This window comes from Actinia tenebrosa, unplaced genomic scaffold (genome assembly GCF_029948245.1).
Source record: "Actinia tenebrosa isolate PJP-AT-01 unplaced genomic scaffold, QUT_ActTen_1.0 PGA_scaffold7__59_contigs__length_16204524, whole genome shotgun sequence".
In the NCBI taxonomy this organism is placed as follows: Eukaryota; Metazoa; Cnidaria; class Anthozoa; order Actiniaria; family Actiniidae; genus Actinia; species Actinia tenebrosa.
The window spans coordinates 4803823-4831084 of NW_028292584.1; the positions used below are offsets into that span (position 1 = coordinate 4803823).

The 27262-nt window shown below is 41.5% G+C and overlaps 1 protein-coding gene across 1 annotated transcript; it reads left to right on the plus strand.

Annotated features, from left to right (window-relative positions):
* The first annotated feature begins 20 nt into the window (after positions 1–20).
* LOC116287630 (uncharacterized) lies at positions 21–26404 on the plus strand. Its single transcript, XM_089040290.1, has 20 exons — positions 21–799; positions 1754–1945; positions 2477–2717; positions 3564–3697; positions 4355–4619; positions 5626–5889; positions 6361–6567; positions 6894–6999; positions 7085–7154; positions 7617–7709; positions 8891–10015; positions 10750–10944; positions 11386–11626; positions 21500–21633; positions 22279–22540; positions 22631–22879; positions 23321–23533; positions 24521–24626; positions 24946–25012; positions 25763–26404. The coding sequence occupies exons 1-20, from the start codon at positions 119–121 to the stop codon at positions 25862–25864; spliced, it is 4947 nt and encodes a 1648-aa protein (XP_088896416.1). The 5' UTR covers positions 21–118; the 3' UTR covers positions 25865–26404.
* Positions 26405–27262: the final 858 nt, after the last annotated feature.

A 27262-nucleotide genomic window follows, 5' to 3' on the forward strand; every position in this document is an offset into this window, starting at 1 on the left:
ATGTAGAACATACCCCTAGTGCCAAGGATTAAGATTCCCTCGATCCGTCGTAACTTACGTGACCGCTATTTACAGCTCTGTAAATATCGTTCACGGAAAGTTTACTAAAGGCTAGAAAATGGGCTCTGGAAATACAAAACGACAGCGTAAACTGGAACAAGTTGATCAAAGCGAAGAAGTTCATGCAAAAGCTGAAGGGAAACCCCACAAGGACGAAGAAGATATTAAATATTCGATTAAGAATCCTAAGAAACAAGAAACAAAGACGGCTATATTGCAAGATGGCCCAGAAAAAACGAAAGGCCGAAGGTCAAGACAATCTGCTGAAAATACCATATTAATAGCACCCACGAAAAAAGAGAATAACGAAAGCCATGTCGCTGTTTTGAACGAAAAACCGGTCTCTAAAACATTGGAAAATACGAAGTCAACGTTGTTAGCAAGGGGTTATACAGATGAGATCCTCATTGAGCACTGCGATAAATCACCACGCTTAACAACTACCTTCATTTCGGTCTATGACTCGCTAAAAAAACTGAAAAAGGGACTAGGCAAAGAGAATTACTACTCGAGCTGTCATCCTGCTGCCCGTAATATTTCGGATTCCTACTCACGGCAAAAGCAAGTACCTGCCTCGAAGAACGCACTAGGGAACTTTTTAGCTGACAGTGGCTTTGCAGATGTTGTAAAGGACATCATTCTTAAACTGGAGGCTGATTTTCCAAATGTTTTATCTTATGATAGAGAATTGGATATGACATTGAATGGGAAGGAATTAATTTCTGATAATGCGCAACCGGTAAGTTAAGAAAATAAATTACAATTCGTATTTTTTATTACTTATTGTTTTGGTCGATTATTTGTTTAGCTAGCTTGTTGTCATTGGCATCCAAGCTAAGGTCTCACATAGTTTTCTAAACATACACAATTCCAATCAAGTCGCTCACGATCATCCCTGGATATTAATGCCAGCATGCACTGAGTACAATTTGCAAAAAAATGGCTTTTTTGCTGTGAATTTTTAAAATAATTTCCACGGTTGAAAAACCTTAACAGCCTCCATTTCCCCCCCCCCCCCCCCCCCCCCCCCCCATTCCCTTCCCAACACCCAAAAGGACTTTTTACGTCACTAATTTCTTTCTAAACATCGAAAGTAATTTTACGAAAAAAAAGAAAAAGATTTTAAAAAGTAGAATTTGAGTTTAGAATTTATTTTGAATGTGCAAATGCGTGAATTTTTCAATAGATATCTCATCATTAGTCAGCTGGAAATTAAAGCTTTTCACACTTGAATCGATTGACGTACGCGTTAAAGCTATTTGAAACAATTAATTTGATGGATTAAACTTGCAAATATCTACATTTCTGTAATGCAATGTGAAGATATCGAAATTTCCTACATTAGTTAGTGTAATGCATTTAAAATGTAATAATTCGGTTGAAATTGAGCGATCAAGGTTTAGGGAAAAATGGATTCGTGATCAATATGGCATTGCAGTTTAGGCTTCGCGACAGGAGGAACAACGATAGATGTAAATCAGATTAGACAGATTCAATATTTTTCCTGCCTCTTTTTCATGGCTGCCATCACGTGAAGATGCAAAGTCTCTATTGTGGGACTGTCTTAGAGCCGCGGGTAAGAAATAAATGCATATAGCCTTGTACAAACTCTCTTCAGACCTTCAAGGGGACCCTTCACTTATTTTCTATATACCTTTTTTTTTATTCAAGTCTAGTGACACTTTTATTCAAGTCTAGTGACACAGATCCAACAGAAGTCAAGAAAGCGCAAGACTTTTTAAACACCCTTGCAATAAGTGCTATCAACTATACTGACTTTCGTGATGCCATGGATCTTGCATTCAATGAAGCTGGTTTGGTTTCAATACTGGTGGATGCTGTTTCTCAACTGAAAGACTGTACTGAACATCATCTGAAGTACATGGTAATGTGGAATACCTCCAACCATCCATCTATCTTTTCCCTTTCTAGTACTTCCTATCGATATCTAGCAATAGCATCCATCCATCCATCCATCCCATCATTTAATCATTCATTCATTTATCTCATTCATTCATTCATTTATTTGTTCATTCATTCGTTCGTTCATTCATTCATTCATTCATTTGTTCATTCATTCATTCATTCATCTCATTCAATCATTCATTCATACATTCATTCATTCATTCATCCATCCATTCATTCATTCATTCATTTGTTCATTCATTCATTCATTCATTCATTTATTTGTTCATCCATCCATTCATTCATTTATTCATTCATTTATTTGCTCATTCATTCATTCATTCACCAATTCATTAATCTTATTTCAGACCAGTGCATACATAAACACAATCTATTTCACTCACTCTTCCATCCATCCATCCCATCCCATCCCATCCCATCCCATCTCATTCTTTCATCTGCCTATCATGCCTAATATCTTTATAAATGCTTCTACTTTGTTTTTCTCTAGGATGCTGACGGTTCCTTGTCGAAGAAAACTGTAAGAGGGAGCATTCTCTCTAGAATCCTTGGAACCCTTCACAACCTAGCCAAGAGAGTTCCAACAAGAGGCAACTTCCATGCTTGCAATGCCGTCAAAGTTATTCTTCCCATGATAGATGACAAGGTTTCCATTTATGCTACCAAGGCATTGCTTCTCTTGGCATATTTGATAGACGAGCAGAATAACAATCTGATCATGGCAAACAAAGGTATGTAAATGGTTATGGCTAATGGGATACTTGCAGTCCCAAGGGTGGATCCAGGGGGGGCAAAGGGGGGCTGAGGCACCACTTCAGCAGAAAAACAAAACAAAACAAAACTGAAGAATAAGAGGTTTTCTTTTAATTGTTTTCCATTGTGTTGATGGAAGAAACTCAATTAGCCCCCCCCCCCCCCCCCCCCCACACAAACTCAATTAGCCCTCCCTTAAAATTTTGGCTGGATTTGCCCTTGAGTCCAGGTGATCTAGTAGGAATTGCGAGTATCCCATCTAGACACAACCTATATAAATACTATGTAGTAGTGTAATGTCATACCAAAGGTAGCTCAAACTCTAATCATCATGATCATTGTGATCATTATTATTATCATTATTATTATCATCATCATCATCATCATAATTAAAAATCATTATCAACATCACTCACTCATCTAATCATTATAATAATCATTATCATTTGCATCATCATACTCAGCACTTTTCATTATTATTGCTAATGACTCATCATTATCTGTCTTCATCGATATCATCTGTCATCATTCTAGTCATCATCATATCTAATCATTATCACCTTTATTACCATCATCATCCATCATCAACATCCATCATCATCACCATCATCAACATCCATCATCATTACCATCATCATCATCCATCATCATCCCCATCATCATCCCCATCATCACTGACCATTCATAATTTTCACATCATCATCATCATCACCTTCACCTTCATTCTTATCGCCGTCTTCATCTCCATCATCAGTGTATCAATCAATAAATCAGAGTCATTATCAAATAACTAACATAATATTGTGGTTGTTTTTACTTATTAGAACCAATCAATTACCTCGTGACTCTGATTGACAAGGCTAACCAAAGATCTAACAGAAGATATTTGGGCTTTTCAAACAGTGAGCTTGCCGAAGGTCTTGCTCAAATAGCTATCAACGATGCCAATAAGAAGCAGGTATGCATATCGTTTTAAAGCTGATGTTACACTAGACGATTGGCAACGACGATTGTTCGTGCGACAATATTGCGAGAACGATTGTTCTCATTCAACATGGCGCGCAATTACGATTTTTAACACGGTATTTTGTTGCGGCACCATGTTGCATGGCAACAATGTCGTAACATTTGAAGGTCGTTCATAAACCTGCAACATGTTGCGGCAACAAAATAGAAATAAAAATTGCAACCGTGCGCCATGTTACACGAGGAAAATCGTGAATCGCTTCGTGTAACACGACCTTTACACGAAGCCGGCCAACTTTTTCACAGAACAATGTTGCGCTAAAAGCCATGTCGTGTTACATCACCTGTAACGCAACAATTAATGTTGTGATAAAAATAGTTGTGTAACTTGACAACATCACCTTAGGAAGAAAAAGATTACAGAAAAAGGCACATGGTTTTCAACAGCACATATCATGAAAATGCCTTGATTGACGTTAATCAAAACCTTAGGAAGAAAAAGATTACAGAAAAAGGCACATGGTTTTCAACAACACATATCATGAAAATGCCTTGATTGACGTTAATCAAAATCTACATCGTCGCGACGAAGATTCCGCTCGTGCTATTGATAGACACCGTAAAGCTAACGTATAACATGTTCATATAGATTGTAGCCAGTGGAGCAATACCTGTACTCACACGGTTGATTAGAGGAGCCAAATCAGAAGAAGAGGAAACAGCCGCCGCTGAGGCATTGTGGGTGCTTGCTTTTGATAACGAAAATAAAGAGAAGATGCAAAGCGACAAAGCGTGTATGGAGATGTTGTACAAACTGAAGGACAGTAGTAATGACAGGGTAAAGAAGGCAGCAAGCGGTGCATTGTGGGAAATAGAGGGGAAACAACAACACTCTTCTCATTTGGCTGATATAGGTAAATTTGATCAACCAATCATCATCATCAGGTTTTCCCTCTCGGCCCGTCCTTGGCCTTAGGGTACAACTGCTCCGGGAAACGTCCTCTGAGCAGATGTTTGAACTTGGTTTTAATAAAACTCTAAGCTCAGTTGCTTTTTAACGGTGTTCCAATAAGAAGAACGAAAGAAGCTACTTTGAGTCCCGGTCGTCAGTGACTCCGTTAGCTCGCCAAGTCCTCGTAAGACTAGGCTCCCCAGGCTGCACCTGTCCTAAAGACGGAGGTGGAATATGGCTTGAGTGTGACAGGCGTTTTGACTTAGCTGGACTTACAATACTGCCTTCTAATTCTAGCGGATAATATCCGATAATATCCAGATAATATCCGAGAGTTACACTTCAACACCCCCAATGCACGTACACCAATAGAAGGGTGGAATTCGATCTAGAGGGAACGGAATGGCTACCCACCCAACCCAGTAGTCACTGAACTTTTTTAGTAACCAACTTTCGAGATTTGGCTGACCATTGTATGGGACCTTGTGCCCTGTTGGTCAGTCCATCAACCAGTAGTGTGGCAGACTGTAGTATATTTTTGATTTTTTTGTTTATTTGTGCTATTGTAGTTTTGTGTTGTGTTAGACCCTTTGCATATGACGTCAAAGCAGCTCGATTTGTTGGGGAACAAAACAAAAGAATTCTAATCTGCTCCAGAGAATTGTAACCTATTATTTTGTTCCCCAGATTGAGCTACATTCCAAAGTGCTGCAAGGGGTCTATAAGATCTGTGTATACGCTCACTTGGTTTTAAAGTAAATTATTATAAAAAATATACTTTGCTTGTCACGCTTCTCACGTTCCAGTACCAAGCTACGTGCTAAATTAAATGTCTTTTCTCCCGTCGGCACGAACCTGAAACAAAGAAATTATACTCTAGGGAATGTCACATGGTCTAAAATTGGGAAAAAATAACTCTTAGCTAAAGAAGTAAATTTTCCAAAAGTTAAATGTTTCCTGATATTCAGCTGACGCTCTGCAACATGACAAGCCAAGTGGTGCCACAGACGCTGCCACAACTAACCACGTGATGATCAGTTACCAGTGGGATGTACAGAAGACTTTGATTCAAGTTAAAGACCGGCTCCAAGCAGCTGGTTATCGAGTCTGGATGGATTTAGAGCAGATGGGTGGGTCTACACTTGAGGCCATGGCTAGAGCTGTAGAGAATTCTGCTGTAGTGTTGGTGTGTGTGTCGCAGAAATACAAGGAGAGCTCTAACTGCAGATCAGGTGAGGTTGTGTTCATCGCTTCCCTCCATCCATCCATCCATCCATCCATCCATCCATCCATCCATCCATCCATCCATCCATCCATCCATCCATCCATCCATCCATCCATCCATTTACTCCATCTTATCTATCTATGCTTCCATCCATCCATCCATTCATTCATTCATTCATTCATCCATTTATCTATCCATCCATCCATCCATCCATATATCCATCCATCCATCCATTCATCCATTCATCTATTCATCCATCCATCCATCCATCCATCCATCCATTCATCCATCCATTCATTCATTCATTCATTCATCCATTCATCTATCCATCCATATCTGTCCTTGCTTCCATCCATTTATCTTTCCATTTATCCATCCTTCCATTTTCTCCCATCCATCTATTTAATTTCTCCTATCCATTTCTCTTACTTGCATTGATAGCATTACTAATGAAAATATTATTGATCTGATAATCCAGAGGCTGAGTACGCCTTTCAGCTAAAGAAAGACATTATTCCCCTCATGATGGATCGTAACTACAGACCAGATGGCTGGCTGGGAATGATAATGGGCTCCAAACTATGGATTGATTTCTCTCAACGACATGGTAGATTGGATCCTTATATGAGAGACTTGCAGAAGGAGCTAGGCGAGAGAGGAAAAGGCGACGCAGAAATCGTTCAAGGTATACTGATCTAGTCTTCCACAAAAATACCTACAGCGCTTAATTCCAAATCGATCACCTCACGAAATCGTACGATTCGTACGTCAATCAAGTAGTTTCCATGACATTCCATAAGCACGTGCCCTTGCAAGCTTTGCGTTTTGCGACAATAATATCATGGAAACACTTTGTTTGACGTCCACTAAAACTTTATTTTATTGCGACAGAAATTTGTACGGTTTCGCGCGTGTGATTGAGCTCGAGAAGCACCGTTTTAACAAGTCTTTTAGAAACTGGAAATAAAAAGAAAAACCATTGAACAGGCTTCAATTTCTTTTAATTTCCAGTCAGTAGTGTAGACGTAGTTGATGCCAAACCCACCGTAGATATTAGTGAATGGACTAACGATGACGTCATGAACTGGATGACAAGCTTTGGTCTTGTCTTCAAAAAGTAAGTATTTTGAGTGATCGTATCTTCAGACTTTGTGATTTGACTTTGTTCAATTCTTTGATAATATGTTACGTTATTTTTTTAGGAAAAATCATCGCGTTTCTGACAAGCTGACTGGTCCAGTACTAACACGACTACATTCCTTGAGAAACGAGGTTATGGTTGAATAATATGATTGTTATACTAAAATCATGGACGAATACCAAGGGAAGGGAGGGGAGGGTAGGGGAACTTGAGTGCCTGTGTGGGGAGGGGATGGTAGATTATTGACTTAGGTTAGTGGGGAGTGTGAGACACCCTAGATTCCGTAGCTCCTCTTCATTTGGTGATTTGGCTTTGGAAGTGACCCCCTCTCATGCATAAGCCCTTCTCGTGTATTAAGGGAGGGGAGGGAGGGATGATCTGTTGTTAGTGGAAAGTGACCATCTCATGTATAAGCCCTCCTCATTGGCAGTTTATTTGCATTTGACGTTGGTATGTTTTAGGGGAGGGGAGGGTGGCCGACTTAATTCTTTAGATAAACATCCCATTGTTTTATCACTCGGCGGAAAAGAAAGATGAATTATTTTTCTCCAAAGTTCTGCGAGTTAAAGCATCTTCTCTTTTTGTTTCTACAGAGCCCCGACTTTTATTACTCATCTCTCAAGAATGATATTGGCCTATCTGATGTCTTTGATGTAATGCTCTTCACCGATGAACTGGAAAAATTGGTTGGATGATTGAATTAATCAACACAATCGCACTAAATACAGCAACAAAGTCTAGAACTGAACCCACTTTTCTCACTAACTAATTTATGTCTTGGAAATAGAAGGATTGAACAGCGCGAGCGCACTATTCTAAACTTTTGTAAAGTCTTCGTCTTCGCGCGTTCTGAATAAAGCAGTCCATGCAACCACGGTCACACGCGCGCTCTTCGCTACGAACTCACCCTCCCCCCCATTTCACCCCACTTGCTTCGCTCGTGACTCTAGCTTCGAGTATTAGAGAAGTCGGCTTGGAGCAGGTTTAGCACCAGTATGTACCAGGGCTTTCCGTTCGTCTTCGCCTTGCGGGTATCGTTAAAAGTGGCTTCAGCTCTGGACTAACAACAACACTGCACTAAACTTAAGCATAGGACACCGCAACCAGTCGAATATTATTATAGAATTATAGAATTTTTCATATTTCGTAACTTTTATGGACCTAAGATCCCTGACCAACATGTACGGTGAAATCAAGGATCGATGGGTTATCGCAAAGTCGCGCCTATACTACTTTCATTCCTTCCTTCCTTCCTTCCTCTCGTCCCTAATGATCCATATGACGATACAGTCCCAAATATATTCAAAAGTGATAATCCTTCACTATAAAATAACGAAATTAATTTTCACTTTGAAACAATTTTAGATATATTGTTCAGAGCACGAAGACTTATGCATGCGTAAAAAGATTCAATGCACACTGAGAATTGGAAAAATTCACAAATAATGTAATTTATGTGAATAAAAATTAGAATTTCATAAAAAGTTAGCGATGAGATTCGTCTAACGCTGACCTACCCCTCTCCCTCCCCACCCCTCCTTCGTAGATCTGCCTCTGGATAAAATTGCAATAAAAAAGGCTATGAAATAGTAGAATACTTTGTTTCGCAAAGGTTACGTGTGGAAAAATTTAATAAATATAAAACTATAATGGGATTGAATTGATTTGCCAATCGTCACAATCCGGCGATTGAACTCCAAAATTCCATTCCAGATTTTTTCTTTTCACAAATTGGACTTGTTGGGCTTCCTGTGTTTTTTATTCACCTGATCAATGTAATGTCCAGTGATTAAGCATGTGTCAAAAATTAAGAATTATGGCGTACTTAAGTTTATCTGTCCAAAATATTAGAGATGAAGATAAATAACACGAAGAAATGCTGATGATGGGTTCTGGAAATACCAAAAATGTTCTACGAAAAGCCGAAGAAACACCAGATAAGGATGAAGACCACGAGAAACCAAGGCAACTGGACTACGATATTGTAAACAAAGCTCCCGGTAAACCTTCAAATGATCAAGAAAAAAATAAAAATAAATTAAAAAATAATGATCCAACACGTAAAGAAATAAAAAAGGATGAAGTGAAGAATTCAAATGATTCAGATGACGAGGAATTACAGACTCCTGAAGACGTTATGCTCAAGCTCTCTGAGAGGGGTTTTAGTGACCCTACTCTGGTCTCTCACTGTCAAAGTACGCCAAAATACTTGGAATATTTTACTTCTATCTACGAAGCAATCAAACTCATCGAGGAGAAAATGGAAGGGGATGATGTCTTAAGTATACAGCGTCAAGCTACGGTAGTTTCGAGCCTTTATTCTAAAGTAAAAAGAAAAACTGTGTTAGGAAACTTTCTAGCTGAAATTGGCTTTGCAAGAATGTTTAAAGAAATTTATTTGAAGTTGGATTCTGGCTTTCCTGAGCTTTTAACTTATGATAGAGAGCTGGATGAGAACTTAAAAAAGGCTTCAGCTGTGGAGAACGAATCTAATAAGATTACAGATACAAAGGAAGTGAAAAATTCTGACGACCAGTCTGCAGAATCTAGTGATAAGATTATAGACGAATCTGGTAACAATCCTACTATATCTAGCAATCAACCTATAGAAACTGGTTTAACCACTGAAAAATGTAGCGAAGAAGTAACTGAAGTGAGTGTGGGCAACGTGATGCCTAATAATCAGGTAATAGAAAATGGTGAAACCTCTGAAAAACCCAATGCACAGGGAGTTATTTTAAATGCTACAGAACCTAATGATGGGCCAAAAGAAGGAGTGAGTGATGTGCTACCCAATAATCAGCCTAAAGATTGCATACAGCATTCAAACTCAAGTAATCAGCCTACAGAACCTAATGATACTAAGCCAACCAATGATGAATTGAAAATCTCAAGTGGCCAAACTGATGTCAGTAGTGTTCAGCCAGATTCAAACAATAATGAAGAGGAAAATGTTACAGAAAACACAGACAAGGCAATCGATTCTGAGGAGGTAAGAACATTTTTTAGAGCAGCCAATAAAATGGAGCCTGAAATGATGAATTCTGGACTCTGGATTCCCTAAGTGCAGAATAACAGTTTCCACATCTTGATTCCAGATTTCATATTTGATTCCATTATATTACTTGATTTCCATATTGCAAATCTTGGATTCCATATTCCATATCTTGGATTCCAGATTGCAGATCTTGGATTCCAGATTGCAGATCTTGGATTCCAGATTCCATATCTTGGATTCCAGATTGCAGATCTTGGATTCCAGATTCCATACCTTGGATTTCAGATTGCAGATCTTGGATTCCAGATTCCATACCTTGGATTTCAGATTGCAGATCTTGGATTCCAGATGCTGCATCTTGGATTCCAGATTCCATACCTTGGATTCCAGATACCATATTTGGATCGTGAATAGAAGTGCCTCAATGTGCGTCAGACCAATACTCCAGTTTCTCAGTTGCTCAGGGTCAGCCTCGATTTGTGCAGAATATGCATGTGTTCCAGTGAAGGTCCATGGGATTGTAAAGTGCTTGTATTGTTGAAGTTGTGCATTTTTCACTTTACCGTTGGTATTTGTGAATATTTAAACACTGATACAAGGCTAACCCTGAGTAAATGAGTTTGTTATCAAGGAACAGTAAATTGTAACTTGTAGATGGTCTATTGGAATTTCGTTTGTGTGCATGCTTTACAACTTACCTCTAAAAAACAAAGTTTCTTTTTCGTCAGAAACAAATAACCAAACCAAGTATTTGTCTGCGAAAAGCACGAGATTTGTTGAACAAGATTATGCTGTCAGCCATCAACTACACTGATGCTTGTGAGAAAATTAATCTTGCATTCAGTGAGGAAGGTGTGGTTCAATTATTGGTTGATGCTGTAGCCAAGCTGAAGGACTGCACTGGGCATCATGTGAAATATATGGTACAGTTGTACATTGTATAAGCTATAACATCCATCCGTCCATCCATCCATCTATCCATTCATCCATCTGTCTGTCCGTCCATCTGTCCGCCCATCCATCCAACCATCCATCCATCCATCCATCCATCCATCCATCCATCCATCCATCCATCCATCCATCCATCCATCCACCATCCATCCATCCATCCATCCATCCATCCATCCACCATCCACCATCCATCCATCCATCCATCCATCCATCCATAAATCCATCCATAAATCCATCCATCCATCCATCCACCAACCATCCATCCATAAATCCATCCATCAATCCATCCATCCACCATCCCTTTGTCCGTCCATCCGTCTGTCCATCCGTCCATCCGTCCATCATAGATTTCATCTTTCATTTTTTCACTTTATCCCACATTCAACTCGTCAAACTATGAAAATCTGTTTCAGAATGAAGAAGGTGGACTTGAGAAAAGAACTTTAAGAGGAGGCATATTAACAAAAGTAATGGGAACCCTTCATAACATGGCAAAGAGAGTACCCACTAGACCTAACTTTTATGCCTGCCATGCCGTCAAGATATTACTGCCCTTAATAGATGATGAGGTCAATCGTTTTGCCATAGATGCACTACTTATTATAGCATACCTAATAGATGAGGAGAATAACAATCTTATAATGGCAAATGAAGGTACACAAAAGTCTGATGATCTTGACCTTGATTATGACTATGATGATGATGATGGGAAGCACAGGACAGGTGTAACAACGAGAGCCCTCACCTCTCACCAATGCAACCCGAGTCCCACCGGGCTTGGTGTTGTTTGTGATTAGAGTTGCTTGTTGGAGCTCTCCTGGGCTTCAAGTGATGGTGATGGTGATGGTGATGGTGACGGTGACGGTGACGGTGACGGTGACGGTGGTGGTGGTGGTGCTGATGGTGATGGTGATGGTGATTGTGATGGTGATCATTGTGATGGTGATGGTGGTGGTGATGGTGATGGTGATGGTGACGGTGACGGTGACGGTGATGGTGGTGGTGGTGGTGGTGATGGTGATGGTGATTGTGATGGTGGTGGTGATAGTGGTGGTGATGGTGATGGTGATGGTGATGGTGATGGTGATGGTGGTGGTGATGGTGATCACTGTGATGGTGATGGTGATTGTGATGGTGATCACTGTGATGGTGATGGTGATGGTGATGGTGATGGTGATGGTGATCACTGTGATGGTGATGGTGATGGTGATTGTGATGGTGATCACTGTGATGGTGATGGTGATGGTGATTGTGATGGTGATCACTGTGATGGTGATGGTGATGGTGATTGTGATGGTGATCATTGTGATGGTGATGGTGATGGTGATGGTGATCATTGTGATGGTGATCACTGTGATGGTGATGGTGATGGTGATTGTGATGGTGATCACTGTGATGGTGATGGTGATGGTGATGGTGATGGTGATCACTGTGATGGTGATGGTGATGGTGATTGTGATGGTGATCACTGTGATGGTGATGGTGATGGTGATTGTGATGGTGATCACTGTGATGGTGATTGTGATGGTGATGGTGATTGTGATGGTGATCACTGTGATGGTGATGGTGATGGTGATGGTGATGGTGATCACTGTGATGGTGATGGTGATTGTGTTGGTGATCGCTGTGATGGGGATGGTGATGGTGATGGTGGTGGTGATGGTGATGGTGATGGTGATCATTGTGATGGTGATGGTGATGGTGATGGTGATGGTGATTGTGATGGTGATGGTGATTGTGATGGTGATCACTGTGATGGTGATGGTGATGGTGATTGTGATGGTGATCACTGTGATGGTGATGGTGATGGTGATGGTGATTGTGATGGTGATCACTGTGATGGTGATGGTGATGGTGATTGTGATGGTTGTGACAGAGTCAAAAGACACTATTTTGGACAGTAATTATTTAGTCATAAATCTATGTTTTTAATTAGGAATGCCTCGTGTACACATAGGAATGTAATTCTTTAGTTAACTGTTTGCGTGGAAAATGCGTAAGCAAGAAATAATTTCCGTACGTAATTACATTACAGTGAGTCATGCCTAGGTTTGGCGCTTGTTTACGTAAGTTCGTGTTTGGGACATCCTGTTTGCGCCTAGGGCGTGCAACATTGCGTAGGATGTGTAAGGTCTTAAGAATGCAGGTTTTTCCATAAAAATAGGCCCAAACTAAGCTTAAATCAGTGTAGTAAAAGTTCTTGAAGACGTTGCACATATCAAGACAAGGAATTCTCTACGATGTAAAGGTATGAATCTTTGAAGCCTTTTACACTTATACCTAGGATAGATTTAGGACAAATCTATGTTCATATCGTTAACTAGTCGTTATATTTTATAGCTTAGATTTTCTACATATTTGTTAAGCATTCGTTTCATGTTGTAGTAATTCTAGTCGCATTAGCGCGTAATTTAGTACAAAGTTATTCACGCAGTAGTAATTTAGTAATCACGCTGAGTGTATCTTGTCTTTTAAACTCTTTAAAACGTTTACTATAGGATCGCTACCGCCTTACTCGCTTGTTTAACCTTTTTACTACGATAAATAGCCTTAACTGCGGGATAAAAGACCTTTTCTTTCCAACCTTTAATTTGTTCGCTACTTAAACTCTACACTCAAGGTCATTGTCGCGACCGCGTGTTCAGTAAACCGTGTAATTCTTAGTTTGTCATAAACAAAGGTTAAAATACTTACCTAAAGCCATAGTTAACCTCTAGTCAATTTTTCCTATTGCTTTTTCCATTGGTTTAGTTCATTTTAAACGGTTTACCGACTTGTACATTAAACTTTGCAACCTAGTAATTTTCACTCGCGTATTGTAAACACTGCTAATCAGTATGCAATATTCAAATTACCTGTGACGTAATTTACGTATTTCCGTTTCTATTTATATCTAGCAAAACTGTATTTTATTCATAACTTTTTAGCTATTTAGATAAGCTACAAATTTATTTTATCTCATTGTAAATATTTTTCTTGTTTTCATTAGAGATATCCTGTAATCTCGTTCCCGTTTTTTTTTTCATGTATTGTAAAGTTGTGTGAATTTTTCAATAAATTCTTTTGTCAAAACCACTTGCAATCTGATTCATAGCTGAGCGCCTTGCCGCCGGTTACATTTTTGGTGTCAGAAGTGGGATTGCAAGAAAGTTGACATTAGTAGTTATTGATTATTTACAAACGGGAACGAGACTGAAATCATGGCAGAAGAAGCTGTGGCTGCACTCACAGAGCAATTGGCTGCACTCAAGGCACAGCTGGATGGCATGCAGGCTGAAGGAGGACCCCCTGCCCAACCTGTTCCTGCACCAGTGGTGAAAGTGACAGTGCCAAGGGAGAAGAAGCTGAGGAAGTATGCTGGTGGCAGAGACGACAAGGTGCTTGAAGACTGGATAGCGGATGCACAGAGGTCTGTGGCTGCCCAGAAGTTAACTTCTCAAGAGGCGGTGGATTTCCTGTACCATAGCTTAGAAGGAGCGGCTCGAGATGAAGTTCGACTAAGGCCTGCGGATGACTGGACAGACCCGGAGGGTTTCTTCAGGATTCTGAGAGACGTCTTCGGAGAGAAGCTCACCAAGACCCAGCTTCTCCAGAGGTTTTTCGCCAGAAAACAAGGTGACAGGGAGCCCATCCAGGACTTTGCCCATGCCCTGATGTCAATGGCGGAGCACATAACCAGAGTACACGTAGGAGCCCTGGAAAACAAGGACCAGAACCTCAGAGACACATTCGTTGAGAACTTGCGTGACAACCTGTTGCGCAGGGATCTCAAGCGCTATATCAGAGAACATCCCGAGAAGACCTTCAACGAGGTGAGGCAAGAGGCCTATCGTAGCTCGGAAGACACAGATAGAGGAGCACATCGCCATGCAGCGGCCAAGGAGGTGTTGGTGGAGAGCAACCAAGTAAATGCCATCCAAGAGCTTACAGCAGGACAGAAGGCCCTGGTGGAGAGGCTCATGCAGCAACAAAAATTGCTGGATGAGCAGCAGAAGCTGCTAACCCAACTTACCATGAAGTTAGCAAGCCCATCACCACCACGAAGTCCCCCACGTGGTCCGAGGAGATGTTACAACTGCCACGAGCTTGGACATCTTCGGCCGAACTGCCCAAAGCCCCTGAAAGACAAGGCACCAGCAGCACCACAGAAGGAGTCAAACTCCAGCTCTCCACGGCAGTGAGCCACGCCGTGGAGAGGAACTGTAGTGGCTCTAACTCTCTTTTTCAGAACGAAAAGTTTGTCGGGACAAGTCCCACAGTGGTGGCGAGGATTGGCGGAGTACCTGTGAAAAGCTTAGTGGATACGGGCTCCATGGTTACCCTCATCACCGAGTCGTTCTACAGGGAGAAGCTACAGCCAACCCTAGGAGACCTACACCCTGAAACAAGATTACTGCAGCTGCGAGGAGCTAACGGTTTGGACATCCCTTACATTGGACATATCGTCGCTACAGTAGAGATCGGAGGAGTGGTGGTCCCTGGGTGCGGCATCTTCATCACGAAGGACACAGCAGCCACTACAGTAATGCAGAGGAGGGTACCTGGCCTACTGGGAACCAACGTTCTTGGGCAGGTGCCCCAATACCAACAGATCCTGCAAGATGAAGAGAAGAAGAGTAAACGTAAAACTGGGTTCGTGAAAGTAGCCGGCTCAGACAAAGTCTGGGTCCCTGCTTTCACAGAATCTGATATCTTGGTCACAGGCCCATCATGGGGCACTGATGCTGTGATCGAACCCCTTGGTGTACCAGTAGAAGGAAACCTCACCGTGGCCAGTACTCTCGTGGATACTACCAAGACGTGTTACTATGTCAGAGTTGCCAACCAGACGGCAAAGGACATATGGCTAAAGCCGAGGACGCGGATTGGAATTGTGCGAGAGGGAGAGATGGTCAAGAGAGGAGAGCAGTTGGAGTTCCTACACGAGAATAACATGGTGACAGTGTGCTGTAACCTTAGTGCTGACCCTCAGATGCCACCCCAACGGGAAGCTGTGGGCAAAGTACGTTGGCAAAGGATACAGACACCCCCTCACGGGATTACCCTGGAACATTTCCCCGGGACGGAACTTCAGAGGGAGAAAGCTCTCCAGATGTTCGAAAGAAATGAAGAGGTGTTTGCTTCATGTAAGGAGGACCTTGGCTGTACAAAGACAACATATCATCGCATCTACACAGACGATGATGTGCCTGTCACAGAGCGTTACAGAAGGATTCCTCCAAACCAATACCAGGAGGTGCAACAGCATCTACAAGACTTGCTAGAAAAAGGAGTGATATGTTCAAGTGAGAGTAACTATGCCTCCCCAATAGTGCTTGTACGAAAGAAGTCTGGAGCCTTGAGGATGTGCGTCGACTACCGGAAGCTGAACCAGAAAACCAAGCGTGATCAGTACCCCCTACCAAGGATAGAGGAATCACTGGAGGCACTGCGTGGCGCAAAGTACTTTTCCACCATAGATCTGGCATCAGCCTACAATCAAGTTGAAGTCCATCCTGATGATCAGCACAAGACTGCGTTCACAACGCCCATGGGTTTGTTTCAGTACACTCGGATGCCGTTTGGACTACAGAATGCCCCAGCGACCTTCCAAAGGTTGATGCAAGGAGTCTTCCGAGAGGACATACTTCGCACCCTGATGGTCTACCTGGACGACATCATAGTCTTCTCATCCACCATTGAAGAACATCTTGAGCGGTTGGAAACGGTATTCAGTAAGCTGAAGCATCATGGATTAAAGGTTGAACCAACCAAGTGTCAACTCTTCAGAGATCGGGTGTCCTATCTGGGGCACGTGGTCTCTGCTGACGGTGTCGAGACAGACCCTGAAAAGACAAAGGCAGTTAACGAGTGGCCAGTTCCCCAGACAGTGCGCGATGTGCGATCATTCCTTGGTTTCGCGTCTTACTACAGAAGATTTGTCCCCAAGTTCGCTCAAGTGGCAGGTCCGCTGCACAAGTTAGTTGCTGAGCTCGGGAGCGGAGGAAGTAACAAGACCACCCGGAAGCAGATTGGAGTACTGTGGACAGAAGAGTGCCACAAGAGCTTCAACAAGTTAAAGAATCTACTAACCTCAGCACCAGTGCTGGCCTACCCGGACTACACCAAGCCCTTCATCCTAGAGACGGATGCGTCCAACGAAGGATTGGGAGCCGTGCTGTCCCAAGAACAGGACGGAAGAGTCAAAGTGATCGCTTATGCCAGCCGAGGCCTGAGAGGTGGAGAGCGAAACATGGAGAACTACTCATCGAGGAAGCTGGAACTACTAGCCTTGAAGTGGGCTGTATGTGAGAAGTTCAGGGAGTACCTGCTGGGATCGAAGTTTGTCGTCTACACAGACAACAACCCGCTGACATACCTACAGTCAAAGAGTAAGCTGAAAGCTGTGGAGCAGAGGTGGGCTGCAGAGTTAGCAAACTTCAACTTCACCATCAAGTATCGCCCTGGACGTCACAACCAGAATGCAGATGCTCTAAGTCGCATCAACCGAGATGAGGAACCAACCACAGTTGAAGTAAGAAGTACACTAGCCTACTCTACCAATACTACAGACCTACCAGAAGAGGTACGTCAACACTTGATGGTATCAGCAGCGTTCATAAGCAACACAGAGACAAGTGCGCTGGAGGAGCAAGCAACCTCATTCCCAACCACACCTCTCACAGAGATCCAACGACTACAGCAGGAGGACCCATGTATCAGTCGTCTCCTCCACTACCGAAACCTTGGACGTCGGCCAAGTAAAAGGCAAAGCCAACAAGAGACAAGGGATACAAGGAAGTTGCTTAGTCACTGGAACAGGATTGAGGAAAGCCATGGAGTTCTCTACCGCCGTACAGGAGTCGGACAGGGAAGTGAGCTTCGGTTACTGCTACTCCCCACATCAATGAAATCACAAGTACTGAAGGGTGCGCACGATCAATGTGGACATCAAGGACAAGACAGGACAGAACAGCTCTTGAGGAAAAGATGTTGGTGGCCCGGTATGCAAGGAGATGTGAAGCAATGGATCTCAAATTGTGAAAGATGTGTCATTGCCAAAGGATCCTACCTTCCAGTCAAGACGCCGATGGGCAGCCTACTAGCTACTAGGCCATTGGAAGTGCTAGCGATGGATTTTACCTTGCTTGAGCCTGCAACAGATGGAAGAGAAAATGTCCTCGTGTTAACAGATGTGTTCACAAAGTTTACAATTGCTGTACCTACCCGTGATCAGAAAGCTACAACCGTAGTCAAGACCCTGATTAAAGAATGGTTCCTTGTGTATGGAATCCCCCAAAGAATACACTCTGACCAAGGCAAGTCATTTGAGGCAGAACTAGTCAAGGAGTTGTGTGCAGTGTATGGAATTAAGAAGTCAAGGACAACCCCCTATCATCCTCAAGGAAATGGGCAGTGCGAAAGATTCAACCGTACACTACATGAGCTTCTAAGAACTCTACCAGCAGAAAAGAAAAGAAGGTGGCCTGAACACCTGAAAGAGTTATGTTACGCCTATAATGCTACGCCACATGCAACGACTAGATACTCACCCTTCTACCTGATGTTTGGTAGAGATGCAAAGCTACCTTTGGACATTCTACTTCCTGATGATGACAGACAAGTGACAGTAGACAACCAGCAATGGATTACCAAGCACCAGACTCGTCTACGAGAAGCTTATACCACTGTGACACAAAACTTGAAGGAAGCTGCTACCGTCAGAAAGAAGATCCATGACCAGAAGGGCAGAGCACTGGCCGAACCACTACAAGTTGGAGAGCGAGTACTCCTTCGCAACCGTAAAGTCAGAGGAAGAAACAAGATTCAAGATAAATGGGACAACCAAGTGTACAAAATCGTCGAACGAAGAGACAACAATACATATGTCGTTGAAAGAGCTGATGGACATGGAGGAGATAAAGTTGTTAGTCAAGGAGAAATGCAAGTGTGTCCAAGACCAATGCTGGAGATACGAGGACGACACAGGCAAGCTGACAGGTCTAGACAAACATGTACTGCATCGCCAGAATCATCAGATGAAGAAGATGACATTGGAAGAATGACAATCGCCTTTCAACCAATGACAGAACCAGCTGAACCTGATGATGATGATGATAGTGATGATGCGTCTGAGGAAGAACTGGCTGCACCTGTACTCCGACGTTCCACAAGGACAACGGCAGGCCAACACAGCAACCTCTATAATCTTCCAAGATCCGCACTTCAGCACTGACGAGTCCACCTGCGTATCATCGTTCCTGAATTTGCTCGAGGACGAAGCAAACAAAAAGGAGGGGCAAGTGTGACAGAGTCAAAAGACACTATTTTGGACAGTAATTATTTAGTCATAAATCTATGTTTTTAATTAGGAATGCCTCGTGTACACATAGGAATGTAATTCTTTAGTTAACTGTTTGCGTGGAAAATGCGTAAGCAAGAAATAATTTCCGTACGTAATTACATTACAGTGAGTCATGCCTAGGTTTGGCGCTTGTTTACGTAAGTTCGTGTTTGGGACATCCTGTTTGCGCCTAGGGCGTGCAACATTGCGTAGGATGTGTAAGGTCTTAAGAATGCAGGTTTTTCCATAAAAATAGGCCCAAACTAAGCTTAAATCAGTGTAGTAAAAGTTCTTGAAGACGTTGCACATATCAAGACAAGGAATTCTCTACGATGTAAAGGTATGAATCTTTGAAGCCTTTTACACTTATACCTAGGATAGATTTAGGACAAATCTATGTTCATATCGTTAACTAGTCGTTATATTTTATAGCTTAGATTTTCTACATATTTGTTAAGCATTCGTTTCATGTTGTAGTAATTCTAGTCGCATTAGCGCGTAATTTAGTACAAAGTTATTCACGCAGTAGTAATTTAGTAATCACGCTGAGTGTATCTTGTCTTTTAAACTCTTTAAAACGTTTACTATAGGATCGCTACCGCCTTACTCGCTTGTTTAACCTTTTTACTACGATAAATAGCCTTAACTGCGGGATAAAAGACCTTTTCTTTCCAACCTTTAATTTGTTCGCTACTTAAACTCTACACTCAAGGTCATTGTCGCGACCGCGTGTTCAGTAAACCGTGTAATTCTTAGTTTGTCATAAACAAAGGTTAAAATACTTACCTAAAGCCATAGTTAACCTCTAGTCAATTTTTCCTATTGCTTTTTCCATTGGTTTAGTTCATTTTAAACGGTTTACCGACTTGTACATTAAACTTTGCAACCTAGTAATTTTCACTCGCGTATTGTAAACACTGCTAATCAGTATGCAATATTCAAATTACCTGTGACGTAATTTACGTATTTCCGTTTCTATTTATATCTAGCAAAACTGTATTTTATTCATAACTTTTTAGCTATTTAGATAAGCTACAAATTTATTTTATCTCATTGTAAATATTTTTCTTGTTTTCATTAGAGATATCCTGTAATCTCGTTCCCGTTTTTTTTTTCATGTATTGTAAAGTTGTGTGAATTTTTCAATAAATTCTTTTGTCAAAACCACTTGCAATCTGATTCATAGCTGAGCGCCTTGCCGCCGGTTACATGGTGATCACTGTGATGGTGATGGTGATGGTGATGGTGATCACTGTGATGGTGATGGTGATGGTGATGGTGATGGTGATGGTGATGGTGATCACTGTGATGGTGATGGTGATGGTGATTGTGATGGTGATCACTGTGATGGTGATGGTGATGGTGATTGTGATGGTGATCACTGTGATGGTGATGGTGATGGTGATGGTGATGGTGATGGTGATTGTGATGGTGATCACTGTGATGGTGATGGTGATTGTGATGGTGATCACTGTGATGGTGATGGTGATGGTGATGGTGATTGTGATGGTGATCACTGTGATGGTGATGGTGATGGTGATTGTGATGGTGATCACTGTGATGGTGATGGTGATTGTGATGGTGATCACTGTGATGGTGATGGTGATGGTGATGGTGATGGTGATTGTGATGGTGATCACTGTGATGGTGATGGTGATTGTGATGGTGATCACTGTGATGGTGATGGTGATTGTGATGGTGATCACTGTGATGGTGATGGTGATGGTGATTGTGATGGTGATCACTGTGATGGTGATGGTGATGGTGATTGTGATGGTGATCACTGTGATGGTGATGGTGATGGTGATGGTGATCACTGTGATGGTGATCACTGTGATGGTGATCACTGTGATGGTGATGGTGATTGTGATGGTGATCAGTGTGATGGTGATGGTGATGGTGATGGTGATCACTGTGATGGTGATCACTGTGATGGTGATGGTGATGGTGATGGTGATCACTGTGATGGTGATGGTGATGGTGATGGTGATGGTGATGGTGATGGTGATCACTGTGATGGTGGTGGTGATGGTGATTGTGATGGTGATCACTGTGATGGTGATGGTGATGGTGGTGGTGATGGTGATGGTGATGGTGATTGTGATGGTGATCATTGTGATGGCGATGGCGGTGGTGATGGTGATGGTGATGGTGATAATGGTAATGATAATGATAAATGCAGTTATCTTCCAATTTCCCCATAGGTCCTATTAAGTACCTGATTTCAATGATTAGCAAGGCAACAGAGAAATCAATACACAGGTACCTTGGCTACACAAACAGTGAGCTTGCACAGGGCCTGGCTCAAATAGCCATCAATGACAACAACAAGAAACAGGTAAATTAATACATGAAACATCAACTTTAACCAATTTTGAAACAGCCTCTAAGCTTACAGATCAACGTCAGGCACAGCTAACAAACAGATTTAATCCTGAAACAACCTTGACCTCTGGGCTGATCAAAGTCAGTTATACATGTAGCTAACTTAAAGATAGAAGTTGAATATAGCTCAGGTTTTGCAGCTGTACTGTAGCTTTTTTCAGACTTTGATCAGCCCAGAGGTTGCTTCAGGGTTTAATCTGTGAGTTAGCCATGCCCTGACTTAGATCAGCCCAAAGGTTGTTTCAGGGTTCGATCTGTGAGTTAGCCGTGCCCTAACTTAGATCAGACCAGAGGTTGTTTCAGGGTTCGATCTCTGAGTTAGCCATGCCATAACTTAGATCAGCCCAAAGGTTGTTTCAGGGTTCGATCTCTGAGTTAGCCGTGCCCTAACTTGGATCAGCCCAAAGGTTGTTTCAGGGTTTGATCTCCAAGTTAGCCATGCCCTAACTTGGATCAGCCCAAAGGTTGTTTCAGGGTTCGATCTCTGAGTTAGCCGTGCCCTGACTTGGGTCAGTCCAAAGGTTGTTTCAGGGTATATTTCTTAATTTTTTAACATTTTAAAAAAATGAAAATTGCTATTCATAACTTAATTTTCCAGATTGTGGCATGTGGTGCGATTCCAGTTCTCACCCACATGATCGAAGCAGCAAAAATTGACAAGGAAAGAATTACAGCTACTGAAGCATTGTGGGCACTGGCCTTTAATGAAGATAACAAACAAGAAATAAAAAAGAATGAAAAATGCATGGATTTACTACACAAGATGAAAGAAAGTGAAAACGACAAGACAAAAAAAGCAGCCAGTGGTGCATTGTGGGAAATTGAGGGGAAACAGAATGTGACGACAGCGTCATTAACAGGTAGGTACACTATGCCTATGTTAAGTGACATTGTTTGACCAGACTCCCTAACTTTATTTTCATTTTTTATTTTTTTGTTTCCACCTCAAGATGAAAAGCCAAGTGGTGCCACAGACGCTGCCACAACTAACCACGTGATGATCAGTTACCAGTGGGATGTACAGAAGACTTTGATTCAAGTGAAAGATCATCTCCAAGCAGCTGGTTATCGAGTCTGGATGGATTTAGAGCAGATGGGTGGGTCTACACTTGAGGCCATGGCTAGAGCTGTAGAGAATTCTGCTGTAGTGTTGGTGTGTGTGTCGCAGAAATACAAGGAGAGCTCTAACTGCAGATCAGGTGAGGTTGTGTTCATCGCATTCCTCCATCCATCCATCCATCCATCCATCCATTTGCTCCATCTCATCTATCTATCCTTTCATCCATCTATCCATCCATTCATCCATTCATCCTTCCATCCATCCATCCATCCATCCATCCATTCATTCATTCATTCATTCATTCATCCATTCATCTATCCATCCATCCATTCATCTATCCATCCATCCATCCATCCATCCATCCACCCACCCACCCACCCATCCATCCATCCATCCATCCATCCATCCATCCATCCATCCATTCATCCATCCATCCATCCATCCATCCATCCATCCATATCTGTTCTTGCTTCCTTCCATTCATCTGTCCATTTATCCGTCCTTCCATTTTCTCCCATCCATCTATTCCTAATGCATTGATAGTATTATTGATGATAATATTATTGATCTGATAATCCAGAGGCTGAGTACGCCTTTCAGCTAAAGAAAGACATCATTCCCCTCATGATGGATCGTAACTACAGACCAGACGGCTGGCTGGGAATGATAATGGGCTCCAAACTATGGATTGATTTCTCTCTACCTCACATCAATAAAGTTGAATCCAGTGTAAAGGATTTGATAAAAGAGCTTGGTGTGAGAGGAAAACTAGGCGATTCTGAGATTATTCAAGGTAATTTAGTACAGATAATGTTAACGGTGATAGTGATGATGATGATGAAAATTATTCATTCGAATTGATGATAATGATAATAATATTGAAACAGCTGTTGATGATGACTTGCTGATAGAGAAAGATTGATAACAGGGGTGCCAGAAGCTAAAAATCTTTGGGGGGGGCACTGCAAAAATCTTTGGGGGGGCACTGACGTTTATATTTAACACTATGTGATAATGACAATGTTTTGTTTGATTGCAGACGCATGCGCCGTAAAACAATGACTAAGAACCAATATTTTTGGGGGGAACCAGGCCCCCCCCAAAAATTTGGTGGGTAGGGGGCACATGTCCCCCCAGTTCCGCTGCCCCTGGATAAGGTTGCGGATGATAATGATGATGGACGTGATGGTAGTGGAGATGTAGGTAGTTGTTATGCTGATGGCGACCATGGTGGTCAAAGTTGTTGTTGATGATATTAATGGTGATGATGGTGATAACATAAGGATGACAATATCGATCTAACTAAAGATGTTTTTAGTTGATAATGATGAAAACAATGATAATGTTAACCCATTGGTAATGTCATTTTATTATATAGATATCGATGAAATACCAGGTTTTCTCTAGCGTCGAAAACTTGATATCTTTCACCAGTAGAAGATACCATATCTTTCACACGTGAAGATATCGCTGTTAAATCGGCTTGCTATTTCAATAAAGAATTTTTGAGCTTTTGTTTTATTTTTATGTTCATCGATATCTATATAATAAACAGAACATTACATGGCCGCTTGGAGATACGCTCACTCGTGAGATATCAATTGAACACTCGAAGATAAAATTCGTATCTCCGCGCGCCCATGTAATATCCTCCATGTCAACACTCTAGGTCTCTTTGATATTTTTGTTGCAAGAATGATAATCTTCATTAAACGTAAGACTACTCTTTCATTTTACAATGATTTTATTTGCTAAGATTTTCAAATCTATTCTTTTTCAGTCCGTAGCGTAGACATTGTAGATGCTAAGCCCACCGTAGATATCAGTGGGTGGAGTAATAATGACGTCATGAATTGGATGAAAGGATTTGGTCTCGTCATAAAAAAGTATAAAATAAATTTTTAGATTTTAGATTTTATATTGCTTTCATCAAGCAATAAATTCTGACGAAAATCGCTCAAACTTGGATTCAGCTGAAACTACAAAGAAATATATGTAGCAATATTTGATGTTGAGTGTATGACGTCACAGACTCAGAATCGTAAAAATATCATACTTTCGTCCTGAATATCGAGAAAACACTTCATACAGTGATTATTGGACCTTTAAAGAGTATTCTTAGGAAGTTTCAGCTGAATCCAAGTTTGAGCGATTTTCGTCAGAGTAGCACTTTAACACTTGTCGTAATCGATTTTCTCTTCTTAGTAAAAGTGCAGCTGCAAATCTCACAGGATATATACTCACAAGGCTCCATACCTTTAGGAATGAAGTGGTGAGTAAATGATAAGCTGGTTGATGTGAAGGGCACATTGATGTCATGATCACCATGACGTTTTTATATCAGAGGACCACAGTGAACCCAATTTAGGCAAAAGCCATGCACGAAAAATGACAATTTTTTTTGGGAGGTTTTTTTTTTTGTATTTAAGCTCGGTGCAAGATAAGGCTTTCTCAAAATCTGCCGTCCTTTGTGTACACTGTATCTCTACTGGCGCGCTCGCTCGCTGTGGCTTGAATTAAATACTATTGTGGGATTCAAGAGAGGTGGACGTGGGGCAAGGCTAGTGCAAGATCTGCATTGTTTGTTTACATGGACCCTTTTCACGGGTTCGTGCTACTCCTTAACTTCCTTGAAAACTCCTTGAATTTAATTCACGTTTTCAAGGGCACTTGAAAAGCTCTTGAATTTTACAATTTTAGCGAAACTTCTTGGAAACTTCTTGGATTTTTGCTTTGATCATTACTTGCATAGTTCTGAAATAGATCTAGTCAGAAAGATCGGAAAATCTGAAAGTCGGCCATGTGCAACCATCGTGTAAAACCTTGACATATTTAGCTGAACATGCTCCTTGAAAATTCATTTTTGGGTCCTTGTATACTCCTTGAATAGTCCTTGAATTTTAAGTCGTTACCTCAGCACCTCAGCTTTTGCTATGATATGGGAATAAGAATTTACCAATACGTTAAGGCCACATTTTCTTTTACGGGTATTGAGCAGAGAAATCGGTTTTTTTCTCTCTAGAGTCCCGAGTTTTACTATTCCTCCCTCAAGGAAGACTTTGGCTTTCCCAGAATGATAGACGTACTCATATTCAGCGATGAATTGAAAAAGTTATTGAGCTAGACCTGTGCTGATATTCTTCAATCCATCCCATCCATGAACCATCCCCAATCCATCCATCTCATTCTATGCATCTATCCATCCATCCATCCATCCCATTCTATGCATGCATCCATCACATTCTATGCATTCATCCATTCATCCATCCCATTCTATGCATGCATCAATCTCATTTTATGCATCCATTCATCCATCCATCCATCTTATTCTATGCATGCATCCATCACATTCTATGGATTTATCCATCCATCCAACTCATTCTATGCACCTATCAATCCATCCATCCATCCCATTCTATGCATGCATCCATCACATTCTATGCATTCATCCATCCATCCATCCCATTCTATGCATGCATCAATCTCATTATATGCATCCATTCATCCATATTCTCTGGGTTTTCTCTCTCTCTCTTTCTCTCTCTTTCTCTCTCTCTCTCTTTCTCTCTCTCTTTCTTCCTTTCTCTCTTTCTTCCTTTCTCTCTTTCTTCCTTTCTATCTTTCTTTATTCATTCAAGAATTTATTTATTTTTTATAAATTACTTGAAATCGTAAGTTATTTTGCTTCTATGAAGTTTAGTAAAATGAAAGTGACCTAAAAATTGCTTCCTCTTCTAACCAATCAAGAAGCGGAAAAACACACATCATCCAATCGCAACACTTACATTCACAAGGCATTCTTCCCTCGCGCAACTTCGTGACTCTGAACCAATCAAAAACCGGAAAAGCACACATCATCCAATCACAACACTTATATTCACAAGGCATTCTTCCCTCGCGCAACTTCGTGACTCTGAACCAATCAAAAAGCGGAAAAACAAACATCATCCAATCACAACACTTACATTCACAAGGCATTCTTCCCTCGCGCAACTTCGTGACTCTGAACCAATCAAAAACCGGAAAAACACACATCATCCAATCACAACACTTACATTCACAAGGCATTCTTCCCTCGCGCAACTTCGTGACTCTGAACCAATCAAAAACCAGAAAAGCACACATCATCCAATCACAACACTTACATTCACAAGGCATTCTTCCCTCGCGCAACTTCGTGACTCTGAACCAATCAATAACCGGAAAAACACACATCATCCAATCACAACACTTACATTCACAAGGCATTCTTCCCTCGCGCAACTTCGTGACTCTGAACCAATCAAGAAGCGGAAAAACACACATCATCCAATCGCAACACTTACATTCACAAGGCATTCTTCCCTCGCGCAACTTCGTGACTCTGAACCAATCAAAAAGCGGAAAAACAAACATCATCCAATCACAACACTTACATTCACAAGGCATTCTTCCCTCGCGCAACTTCGTGACTCTGAACCAATCAAAAACCGGAAAAACACACATCATCCAATCGCAGCACTTACATTCACAAGGCATTCTT